Source organism: Sebastes fasciatus, chromosome 24 (assembly GCF_043250625.1).
Source record: "Sebastes fasciatus isolate fSebFas1 chromosome 24, fSebFas1.pri, whole genome shotgun sequence".
NCBI lineage: Eukaryota > Metazoa > Chordata > Actinopteri > Perciformes > Sebastidae > Sebastes > Sebastes fasciatus.
In genome coordinates, this window is record NC_133818.1 from 10,347,044 (window position 1) to 10,360,674 (window position 13,631).

Consider the following 13,631-nt stretch of genomic DNA (forward strand, 5'->3'; position numbering starts at 1 on the left):
AGCAGTACATTGGTAGCACAGCAGTACATTGCTTTGCTTCCGTGTGGTAACTCCTGTCTGCTTCTGGAAACTGGGGGCGTGACGACCGTCATCTACTGTAGGTAATACACTGACTATGGAAAAGTACCTCATACAACCCCACTTTAAAACACCCCAACTATCGCTTTAATAATCAATAATTCATATTCTTTTTTGGAAATATCAAGTATAATGATCTCTTTATTTATTCCTTTCCAAAACATATGCAAATATACCATTAATACTTGATATTTTGCCCATGCATAGATCCACAGATATATACTTAACACTTTACTTGTCACACTTTTTTTCCCCCACCAATGCTCATAATGCGTCTGTAACCACTAAAACGAGGGGGCTGGTAGTGTTGGCGATAAGGTGTGAAATTACCAGCCTCCACCATCTGCAAAGGGCTGGTTAAATTTAGTCTGTGGCTGTTACATTTTTCTACTTAAGCAGATAACCACGCGCCTTCTATATTTTGTATTCTCACTTTTCTAGGAAAATATATATTCAGCAGCTGGCTGTGGTATGTGGTATTGATCAGCAGCTGTGGTGGTGGGGAAAAAAAAGGTGTTTCCTGTCTTAGCTAAGAACAGACACGCGATATAATGGTTTGAAATGTCCGGTTATATAAAGCATTGTGGCCAAGAGAGCGTGCAGCGTAGACTTACTACTCAAAGACCATGTAGAGCATGCCATCAGAGCTATAGGTCTCCAGCAGCTCCACGATGTGGGGGTGTTTCAGCATGTGGCAGATGCTGGCCTCTCGCTTCAGATCTGAAAGAGAGAAATTAAGACAGGGGATATGATGAGACATTGTTCACATTCAACACGTAAACCTCAAAAGTAGTATATGACATTTAATGCCATCAGTAACTAATTCACATTCACAAACTTAATTTATTTCAGAACAACTGGACTCAAATGTGCTTAGCCACTCTTTTTTATCAAGTGCTTGTTGGCTGAAGAAACAAATACTGTAAATCATGATTTCTCCACTAAAACAATCGGATTTATCGTTTTAATTTCACAGAGCTTTCAAATAGGCAAATTTCGTTGAGAGCTTCCTTCCTCTATTGGCTCATTCGAGGACTTTATGTACTTTGTGGCATCAGTAATTCCAGTGTTGAATGTCTGAATCACCTTGCAGGAATATTTGTCATTTTCCAACCGCTTACTTATTTTATGCTACTAAATGTCAGCACTGAGGAACAGATATGGCTTTGTGCTATTTCCCCCCAAATATAATAGGTAGAGCTATGAACAGACGAGGTGGGAGGTTCTAATAAGACTTTTTAAGGGTGCTTTCACCAGCCATAGCCTATTTGGCTAGTCCGAATCAGAGTGTTTCAGTTTCAGTGTTTCGGCCGCACCACAGTTCTGCGTTCACAACTGCCCGAACAAACTGCACAAACTGAGCTTGATTAAAGCGGACTAAATGTTGGCTTGAAAAAGTGCCCTTGAGCTCAAAAAGCTTTCATGAAGATGATACACAAAACAGCGTTACAGTGACAACCACACCCACAACAAATACAGTCTCAGCAGAATTAGTTTTGGGGGGCTTTAGCACCTGCCTTATTTGGTGTGGTTAAATCAAAATGTTATTTTTATCTTTATTGAGAGGTGGAAATTATGAGAATGCACCAAACAAATGTAAACCAAACATCATTTAGAAAACATCAGATGACCTTTGAAAGTTAATGTTCATTTGAAAACTCTGCTCATTTGTGGCTGGTTGGTTCCTTGCTAAATCCTTTCACGTCCTGAAGGAGATGAAAAGCAAAGAGGACATGCCCAGCAGGCCACCCTCCTCCTGCCATGCCTCAACTCTACCACCAGAGGGAGCTACAGAGCATTTCATGTACACACATCTTTATGGATACTGAGCAGACAAGGTGAGCTTTCACATGTTGGGCAGACAGATAAGCAAGCTAACAAGCTGGTATCTAGCAAGAAGACACCAGATGTAGCGCCACTAGAATACCATTTACATAGCACATCTGGCTCGCGCTCATCAACATAAGGCCCTCTCATTACCATCCAGGTCACGCTGCAAATACAATAACGACTGTGGCATTCCTCGTCTTTTGACTGCCTCATTAAAAGGAGACAACACCGCTAACAGGAGTGGACAGTCTTCTCTCTCTTAAAGGAATGACCAACAACTGGAGAGACAAGAGGTAAAACAGAGTTAACGCAGACTGCTGAGGAAGGCTGACAGACATAATGTGCTGTTGTTGAGCTCCTCACTCCATAAAAACCTCATTTACACACTCCACTCCCCATCTGCAAGTCTACTGATCTGTGTGTGTGTGTGTGTGTGTGTGTGTGTGTGTGTGTGTGTGTGTGTGCTCATTGTGTCGTGACAGACCAGTATCATTATGCAACACAGAGAAATGATGCTGTGTCCCCACTACAGAGCCCCCTTTCTACTGCTCCTTTCCTTTCATTATTTCTCTCCTCATCCTCTCCTCTTTACACTCGTCCCCGGCCCGTCTCATCGAGTAGCTATTCTTGAGCGTAACAATGCTGCCCAGTGTCCGCACGGCAACGAGGAAACCACTCACACAGAGCGAGGGAGCCAGAGAGGCCTGGAACGCTCTGAATGAAAGCAACGCCGTTCACTGGGCCTGCTCCAAATCAATTCTTACATGGACGGTCTGGACTAGATTAGGATTTGTGATGCAATTTTAAACAAGGCAAAAGTGAGCATGGCTCACATACCCCCGCTCACTGCTGGACCCCTACTTAAAGTAGGTCCAAAGGTTTTGCCCTTTTGGAAGAATTTCAAAAGATTTGGGCACCCTGGACTTCTAACCCCCAAAAGGCACAACTAGACAACACCGTCAACCATCATACCTAATTTGAAGTTCCTGAATCCAATAGTTTTCGAGTTATGCTCCGGAAACTAAAGTGTGACAGAAGGACATACATGCAGAGCGCTATATACCCGACTACGTTGTCACGGGGGTATAATAATTTTACTCAGTTTGTTAAAGGATAGCTTTGAGGCAAAGGTCATGCTGTTTGCATCTGATGTAGGGATCGACCAATGTGTTTTTTTCAGGACCGATACCGATTATTAGTAATCAAGGGGACAGATAACCGATATTTTGAACCGATATACATTTGCAGTAAAAATGAAAATGTCGGTGTCAAAAAAAAAAACACAAAACTTTGTTGAAATGCCTTATTTAAAGCTTATGTTTAATTAAAAGAGAACTTTTCAACATGATCTTAAAACAAAAAGTGCAGGGAGCTCCCAGCTTCTTATAAAGTTAAATGAAAATTTTAATAAACAAATAAACAATATCTCTCTGAAGTTTTATAAAGTGTAAAAATAAAGAAAACTAGCAAAACTTAAATTTGTGCTGAAGTAATGAACTAGCTAATGAACTAATAGGTCAATTTAAAACTATGTTAACTAACTATTGTACTCTTTAATGTAACTGTTTTTAACTGTGGTCTGTTTTTGTCTGTTTGTTTTCTTAATTCTTTTTTGTGTGTATTTATTCAGTTTTAAATTGTACTCTGGACATCGTTGAAAATGAAGGCATGTCCTCGTGATTCCTCGGGATTTAAATAAAAGTTAAATGAATGAATTCCATCTAAAGTCGCCAACAACAATATCCAGCACGTCAATTGTTTTGCTAGTCAGCTGGCTAAATTATGGATCAACAAAATCGTGATACGATCAAAACCGTGAGTTTTGTGATCCGTTGCATCCCTACTGAAAAGTAAATAATGCTTGGTCATGCATGCACTGGTCTGGGGTACTGATGAATTACATTTCCAATATGTTCATTCCCTAAACTTACAATACACATCTAACTAATAATACTGCAAATTGCACAATTGTATTTCTCAAGACCCGTAAAGCTTTAATGCTTAAACGCTCACTAGTTCACTTCATCTTTATTAAATTCTACAAATCCAGACACTCACTCCTTCTGCTTTTATCAATACTCCCAAACTCTTAATTACACCATTAATCATTTGCCCGTACACCTTCCTCCCTCACATGCTCACACACAAACACACACAGATATATATATATATATTCATACATAACTCTGAATGTTTGTTACTCAGCTTATAGCAGTTCTGCCTCTTTTTCCTTTTCACTCACATTTATGCTGACGCAGACTCTTTCTTAATAAGCTATGGTATGTGGTCCCAGGGAACCACTCTCCAGATCTGGCTGCACTCCAGTTCTCTTCCTTGTGCCACATTGAGTGTCCACTTGCTCATTTCTTTTCTTGGGACTTTTCAAAATGTCATGAGGGTGTCAAAAAGGTAGTTTCTTCTAGGTGAAACTTACAGTTTTTCACTCTTGCCAGATTCATTTAGATGCACATAAATGTGCACTTAATATTCAGATACATGTTTGAGCCATTTCTGTGTTTATCATTGTTTTCAGTTGTACATCAGCTAACCACAATACAACTACTCTCACACTGATGACTGTAAAAAAAAAAATGAATATTTGTAGAGCTGAAATGATATGTTGATTAACCAATTAGTTGGTTGACAGAAAATTCATCAACAAAAATTTGAATAACTGATTAACAAGTCAGAAAAACTAACTGGTTGCAACCTAGCAAATGTCAGGATTTGCTGCATTTTTAATGCTATGAATTGAATTTCCTTTGGTTTTTGATTGTTTGATGCACGAAATAAGCAACTTGAAACTGCCTTCACCTTGGCTCTGGAAACACGTAAGATATTTTATAGATGTAATGATTAATCAATAAATAAAAATAATATATTTTTATGGAAATAATCATTGGTTGCAGCCCTAAACATTTGTTATTAAGGGTAAAACAATGTCATAAAATGTACTGCTGTGATGAGCCATTTCCATTAGGGCTGCAACATATTTAACATTTAGCAAATCTAATCTTACACAAAATGCTCTGCCAAATTGTTAAGCCACTGTGCTTCAGTTTGTCTAAACTTTAAAGCGCATAAAGTCAAATTTTAGTTGTCACTTATCAGATGTTTTTAGTAGCTTCCTTCGAGCTGGTTTAACCAGAACAATAGATAAGGCACAGTTATTCAGGAGATATTTAATATTACCCTTTCAGCTCGATATAGCCCTCATCATATTCACTGATGTGTCAGGTGTGTCAAAATGTGACAAAAAGAGGGCGCCCCGATAGCTCAGTTGGTAGAGTTCTAACCGTGGCGGCCCGGGTTAGAATCCGACCTGCGGCCATTTCCACATGTCGCCCTCTCTCTCCCCCCCCTTTCTAAACTGTCCACTGTCCTATCAATAAAAGGCTTGAAAATACCAAAAGATAATCTTAAAAAAAATGTGACAAAAAGAGAATATCTTCTCATCGCAGTATATTTGTGAACTTATTTCACATATGATTTCATTTTCACATGGCAGTGTGAAGAGTAGGGATGCAACTAACGAATATTTTCATTGTTGATTAATCTGTCAGTTATTTTTAGATTAATCTATTAGTTGTAATAAAATGTCAGAAAATGGTGAAATGTCAATCAGTGTTTCCTAAAGCCTAAGCTGACGTCCTCAAATGTCTCATTTTGTCCCCAACTCAAAGATATTCAGTTTACTGCCATAGAAGAGTAAAGAAACCAGAAAAAATATTCACAATTAAGAAGCTGAAACTTTTACTTTTTGTCTTAAATTTACTCAAACCGTTTAATCGATTATCAAAATAATTGGCGATTAATTTAATAGTTGACAACTAATCGATTAATCGTTGCATCTCTAATTTCCATAGCTAAAAGACTGGCCGAATAAAATAGACTAATCCTGTCATTCCCTAAATCAATTTCCATGTCAGGAATACTTCCATAACAAATCACAAGCACTACCTATTATCTATTTGAAGATTTCAACATCCTTCTGGACATTCTTATCATCACAAATACTATGGGCGAGCTAAATTGTTTTTCCCTGCTTGGTGCAGTTAACCACAAGGTGAAGTATGCTAGAAGTGACCCGAGAGGTAACTAAAACTCTTACAAAACCATTTGGTAGGTGAGTTCAATTTTCAAGTGAATATATTTCAGTTTTAGGACATATACTTTGCTTTGAGAAACACTGATGTAAATCTCCACTTGTACTGTTTCTCTTCCCTTGGGTCATTTCCTTGTCTTGCTGTTATTGGCTACCAGGCTAATCTCTGACTGGGGCATCACAGATGGCTCATAGTGAACGCCAACATTAGCACCAACACCCACACACACACCTATGATCTTCGTCTCCATCTCTCTATCTCTCTCTCTCTCTCTCTCTCTCTTTGAGACACACACATAGACCTCAGCATGACAAAGCACGAAACCACATGGTGAGACGTGGCGTGCTTTAGAATCTCACGCATAGTCACCACCAATCTAACCAATACATCCACACAAACAAATGCAGCTCCAACATATTATTCATCTGGGTGCAGCATGTGTGACATTATGCCTCATTTATTTGTGTGTGAGAATGCCATTATACACGCACAATGTGTGTGCCTGGGCGTTTGAAATCTGGTCCAAACAGTATTTGCAGATTATTCCCAACATTTGTTGTAAGGAGAACAAGGTGGGTGGGGTAAGTCTCTGCGAATGACAACATCCCTGACAACTATCCCCTCTTGTCCTCATTCTGCTTTTAACCCCGCCCATCTGGTGCTCCGAGTGCACATGACAGCAAGCGCTAAGATTTAATTGCAGCCACGGTTCAAACCAGGTCTTCCTCACCTTCTGTGCTGAGGCCGGGGCTGGAGGTGAAGCTGGCCACATCGACGATCTTTACAGCGAACTGCTGGCCCGTGTCCCTGTTGATGCAGCGCCTCACCACGCTGAAGGGACCCCTGCAACACACACACATGAGTTAGTAACATACCTACAAAAACACACACATGTGCATGTATGATTTCTCAGATTCAAACACAGGAATAAGTTACCAGAAACACATGTACACGTAATCACATGCACAAAACCACAGCAGTCTAGTGCAATGGGCAGACAGGGTGCCATTTCTGAAAATATTCTGGATTTACAGTGGGTGGTTAGCGAGGCATCGTAGCCATGCTCGTGCCAGTGGGAATTATAGAGCGGTGGTGTGCAGCACAGCTGTAAAAGCTAAAATAAAAACCTTATTATATAGAGACCTGAGCAAGGGAGACCTACACAACAAGTTTATTTCTGGACAAATGGGCCGGCGCATATTGTAAGGCTGTGTTTCTTGATATAACTGCAAGTGGGCTGACATATGGAAGCTAGAAAACATGTGTTCCTGAGAGGTTTGAGATAATTGGGTTTTTGTGTTTTTTTAATAAGACAATCCGCTCTGTAGCACAGGAAAACTTGCATGGACACATTTCTTTCAATGAGATAATTACCATAAAAGAACACCCTTTTTACCATTTAGAACCCCATACGTAATGGTTTAATCCCATAAAACTAAATGTAAACCTGTTTTGGCTTATATGAAACACATACCGCACACTATTCGATTCTATTTTCTGCATATTCTGAAAACAATTTAAATATGTCAACACACATTGTGTCATACTTCTTTATTGATTTTTAAGTTGGATCTCTGCTCGTTAACTAATTTCCTTGCCCTTTTAAGTGTTACTATGATTTATGACTTATAAGACTTCTCTATAGTATAAACTATGCCAAAAATGCTGTTTAAATTTTGTGGTTGTGGATAAGAGTAGGGCAACTAACGATTATTTTCACTGTTGATTGATCTGTCTATTATTTTCTCGATTAATTGAATAGTTGTTTGGTCTATAAAATGTCGATCAGTGTTTCCCAAAGCCCAACGTCCTCAAATGTCTGGTTTTGTCCACCACAACTCAAAGATATTCAGTTTACTGTCATAGAGTAAAGAAACCAGAAAATATTCACATTTAAGAAGCTGGAATCAGATAATTGTGACTTTTTTTTGTTAAAAAATTACTCAATCCAATTAATGGATTAATGGCTCTAGATAAGAGGTTGATAAAATAATTGATGTCCAACCAGCAGAGGGCAATGCCAATAGTATCTGTTGTCAATTTCAAATTCAGTGACCGTCATGGTCATACATCTTTTGGGACGGGCCACTCAAACCACCACACAATTTTTTTGTATACAACGCTGGACTACTTCTATTAGTATTTTCACACCTTCCAAGCCACACTAAGTGGTACTCCTCACATAAATACACAGGTCAGGGCCAAGCAGAAGCTATAATACCTTTTATTTCATTAGTCTCACAGGTGTATATGATCATTCTTTCTCATTATGCCCAAGAATGAGATTAAATCAGCAACAAAGTGGCGGGAACAGGCACTGAAAGCAGAGACATTTGCACATTTTGTATGTCCTGGCCCACAGAGTTACAGACACACACCCCTGCCGTGTTACAATTGTCTCTACAATCCTCAGAGGCTGAACCAATGCTACTGGAGAAACACACGTGTACAAACAGAACACACAAACACCCATTTTCCTAAAGCAAAGTGGTGGCCATTAAAAGTTGGCTTAACTGAATTAGCAAATGCCCGACAATGTCAGTGTCAAACAAACAGTAAAAGCTGTTCAGTTTAATGCATGTTGTGAGAACGGGGGCTGCAGCTGATTTGCTCTCACATTTGTCTCTCACACATCTGCTGTACTGATTAACCCATACAAACAAACGCAGCCGGGCAGCATGTGTACACTCTGGGCTGAGAAAACTGTAAAACAAAACACTCTTCCCTCCAGAGTTCACAGGAATCCTGCTGATGATCCGACGACCCCGCTGACCTTTTCCCCCCTGAGGGTGATTTACTCTAGCAGCTGTGTTTTCTATTAAATAGAGGAGGTGTGGGGTGTTCCTGACAACCCCCGTTACAACCTTACAACAGTCTGTGTCTGACTGGTGAACGTTTGGGGGAGTTAAGTCCGAGGCTGCAACCACAAGGATACAAACGATGCAGTGAGGGTAAGGCCATCTTGGCACTGATCTAATGTATGTCAATAAAACTCATTACCACCATTAAGCAATGAGGTGGGGTTGGGTGAACCTGCCAGATTTTATGTATCAACCCCATTTGTAATCTTGGCTGTCAATTCAAGAGAGCTGCATGGAGAATCAATCCCCGAATGGGGCTGTTTCTACAACAGTTGTTTGTTGCAAGTGAAGGGGGGTTGGAGCTGCTATTTCATTTAATAAATTAGAATGCAATTCATCTCGATAAAAAAAGAAATAAATGACCATTCAGCCATGTACAGTAGCTATTACAGAGGCATTATAAGAGAGCAAGGAAGTGTAAGAGAGAGTGAGTGTGTCTGAGCGTGAGGAAGCGGAGAGGCCGCATGCCGTACTGACATCACCGCAGCTGTGCTGAGTGGGCTCATACAAAACGCCCACACATGGCTCACATCCGACAGCGGCAGTCATCAAACATTAGCCCAAAGTGGCAATCTTTACAGAGTGCTCCGAGGCTCATTTCAACCCTCCGCTCTATGTAAATCAAAGACTGGATATTAGGTGCGTTTTTAACATCCACGCTGGCCGGGAGCCAATTTTATTCTCAGGTTTTTTTTCCCCTCTCTCTCCCTCTCTCTCCTAAACAGGGACGGGACACATCTGTAGCTGCAGACTCGACATCACCAGTATGGCTCTCCTGAGAGCAACCATCTTTGCTTAAAGCAGCACTTTGCTCTTTAGCTGAGGCCAGCAGCTAGCATAATTCACTTGGTTAGTCTGTCCCAAAAAAATTTGGGGGGGAAATGTTTGCACAGCTGTGAGGTACAGAAACGTAATTTGAGTTTCTCAGGTAGGCAAACTATTGTTGCTGTTCCCTGTTCTAATCCCGAGCCAAGTCAATTACATCTCATCTGGTCTGTCGCTGCATATTATCATCGGTAATTTTATCCACACCATCATTTTAAATAGTTCCTGAAAACCCATTGCATTCGACAAACCTCACTAGTAACATGCAACGCAATTATTTTTATTGATTAACGCTTTGTACTCTGCATTAAAAATGGTCGGCCAGTGCCTATGTTGGTATTTTTGCTTATTGTGATGTCATTTCTTGTGTATCTTCAAAGGCTTCATATCTCTAAAATCTGTACAACCTAAGATAAAAGGTTATGTATGTCAATAAACTATTGACTACTGCTACGTTACGTGCGGAACATAACGTAATGTAATGACGTCATCACGAGTGTACAACGTGATGACGCAGAAGACGGAAGCCTTCGCTTTCTGCTGCAAAAAGAATAAATGTTCCAGCTATTATGTTTTTTATTTTAGGAGTACGGTCTAAACCTGCTCTATATGAAAAACGTCTTGAGATAACTTCTGTTATGATTTGAAGCTATATCAAAATAAATTGAATTTGAACCATGATCATGCAAACAACAATCTCCCGCGGCCATTACAGGGCATACTGTGGCGCCACAGTGTGTTGTCACCATTTTTTGTATCATACGTAATGTAACGTAATGCTGTCATCACCGGCGTACAACGTGTTGACGCGGAAGACAGAAGCCTTCGCTTTCCGCTGCAAAAAGAATGAATGCTCTATAATATGATTTTTATTTTAGATCGATTTAAAACAGGGTCCTGCAAACTACCATCTCCCATGGTAATTACGGGGCAATACTCCGGTGTCACCGCGTGTTGTCGCCACGATTTGTACTGTATGTAACGTAATGATGTCATCATAAGCGTGCAAGACAGAAGCCTTAGATTTCGGCTGCAAAAAGAATGAATGTTCTAGCTATTATGGTTTTTATTTTAAATCAATTTAAACAGGATCATGCAAACAAACAAGCAACGATCCAGGTCCCTTTCTGAAGGGTTAACAACACAGTGAATCAATAGCAATATGTCCAAAAATATTTGGCAGCCAAAGTATTCTGCGATTGTTTAATGTGTAAAGAAAACAATTAAAAATTTGGCATGTATGTTAGTGATAGTAATTTCATAGAGCTTTAAAAATAGCTGAGTTAGTGGTGATGCCCTTGGATACACAGATCTGTCTAACTTTGCACAGAAGCATGTGTTTTGAAAAAGGAAAACATAAAAAAAACTTTCAACAGAAGGCTTCTAGGATAGGAGCTGTCTGCCCTACCGCCCAAACTGAGTTCAAGTGTTAATTTCACAAGTTAAACAAAGTTCAGTGCTTGAGTGCTGAGTGCTTACTTATGCAAATTAGAGATCCCTTTGAATATTAGCGGGGAAATTAGTATTCTGGTTGCAAATTGAAATTTAGAGCAGAGATACCCTCGGGAGGCTCTAAAGCTTTGGCAGAAAATCCTTTCCTCTACATAAATAAACCAGAAGAGGGACCAGGTTTGTTTAAACCACCACCCTGTCTGGAGTCTGAAAGAAAGCTTCAACTTTACACCATCCATTCACAACTATTGATCTGCTGTGTGTGGGCTGTTAACAGCAGCATATACTGTACATGGAGAGGAAAGTTCAAGAAAACAATTAAGAATACTGTACTATGCAGGTTATACCAGTCCACACAGCCCCACACTTGGCTCAGGTATCACATTTAACAAATCAAAACAAACATATTTCACTGTTCAAGCCAAAGACAATCTGAAAATACACATTACTTTTTAATGACACTAACATTACTCTCCTGATATCTTCCTCTACAAAACAGATGGGAGGATGACACATTCGATAATGTGATACTTTATTGATCCCAGCAGGGATTCAGTGTCTTGCTTCAGGACACTCCAGCTCAGTGGATGCTTGCCAAGCTAAGGGCTTGAACCCTGGGTTTTCTAGCAAAACAACCCATTTACATAAACGAGAGAACAGAATACTAGAAGGACATCTTCATCTGTGGCCTCCCAAATCACTACAGAGATGAATTATCCTCTCTGACACATAATACTGCTTCAAAAAGACAGGATTTACTGCCTGCTACTGCAAGGGACTGCCTTAAACTGTATACAGGTGTACTAGGGGTGTAACAAAACATTGAGTATCGCGATATTATGTTTTGTGATACTGTATCGATTCTAATAAACACTATTGATTTTTAATTAATAGTTTACATGCAAAAATTAACTTAGTCAATACTTTTCATTTGCAAAGAGATGCACTCTCTCAGTGTATGTGTCCTCTCAAAGTAGTACTATGATGTTGGATGTTACAGGCACTGTGATAAATGCTGATCCCACTATTCTGATTGTATAAAAAGTGCATTTTTATGAAAGGGTAATATTAAATAGTTCCTAAATAACTGTGCCTTACCTATTGTGCTGGTTAAACCAGGTTGAAGGAAGCTACTAAAACATATGATAACTAAAATGTTACTTTATGTGGTGTAAAGTTTAGACAAACTAAAGCAAATGGCTTAACAATTTGGCAGAGCGAATAGATTTGTTAAATGTTGCATCTGTTTGGGGAGAAACTTCCATTAGACCACTAAAAACTATCAAACAATCAATGAAAATTTAAGATTTAAATGCCGTCCGAGCAATTTAATTATCCAAATCGGAATAAGCCAGCGGGCTGATCACTTCATTGGTTTAGAGTGAGTCGCACATCCCAATATCCTCGGCTCTAATGAGCACCTCAGGGCTGGAATAAAGAGCACTGTGACTCCGATAGTGCTTCTCAACAACCTAAGTCTTATTCAAAACACAATCATTACAGACAGAAATGGATTCAATTTCTTCAGCGCAATGCCGACACTTCAACTAGAGCTGAAATCTCAAAAAGCAGGCCTGTGGTTAGAGCATTATGTTCTCATGACATCATCATCGCATATTTACTATGTAAACTACGAAACAATGAGCCTATAATGAGCATGCCCTGCACTGCCTACGCCTGCTCGTGTCATCTTTCACCGGAGTTAATCCGGTCAGAAGTTGAATTGACACCTGACCTGTTTGATCTTCCTCTATTGACACAGGGCTAGTATAACCACAGGGGAGTTGAATGAACATTTACATGCATGAGCTGTAAAATCAGACGGTCCATGTGTCTCTTTATAGCCGTTCTAGACAGCTCTCGCTGTTGCCATGCAACTATAAGCCCTGATGAATCAGGGGTCCGACTTGCTGAAAGTTCAAATATTTTTGACTTCTTGTTCTTTGGCTCTCGGTTCTGAAACCTTGCTAAGCTCTCGGTGCTGCCTGCGATGCAAAAGCACATCTTTAAATAATGAGAAGAGGAAGGCAGAGCTGAAAAGAGGGGATCCCACTGGACAAGGAGCCTACAGTATGTTGGTACTTTAATGTGCAATAACACAGTGCCTAAAAAAAATCTAAACTGTACTTTATAGTACACTATCACAGAGACAGGGGACTTGAAAACACTAATCAAGAAGACACTATGGGGAAAATCAGATCAAAAGGTCAATATAAAGTCCATAACTTCATACAAAACAACTTTCTCCAAATTACATCACTGACCGTCACCCTAAACATGTCCTTCTGTACAATCCGAGTTTACAGGAGATGATTTCTGAACAGCGATGGCGGCCCCAATAATCTCAATCCCACCCAGCCAGGCTGCTCCGCACCGACACAAGCCGTTCAGGGACAATAATAAACAACTTCTCTGGGCAACAATAGAAGGAGGGACGGGCTGCATAATAGGGTTTATGGACAAGTTTGAAAGGAGCCGA

General features: G+C 39.9%; 1 protein-coding gene across 6 annotated transcripts in view; it reads right to left on the reverse strand.

Moving 5' to 3' along the window:
• The window catches only part of LOC141763054 (peripheral plasma membrane protein CASK-like), a 53,032-nt gene that overhangs the window by 34,081 nt on the left and 5,320 nt on the right, over positions 1-13,631 (reverse strand). For all 6 annotated transcript variants that reach the window (XM_074627306.1, XM_074627303.1, XM_074627302.1 and 3 more), the window contains exons 2-3: positions 6,745-6,857; positions 693-798 (exon numbers count right to left, since the gene is read on the reverse strand). In XM_074627306.1, coding sequence (XP_074483407.1) covers positions 693-798; positions 6,745-6,857 — 219 coding nt within the window. The remainder of the gene's footprint in view (positions 1-692; positions 799-6,744; positions 6,858-13,631) is intronic.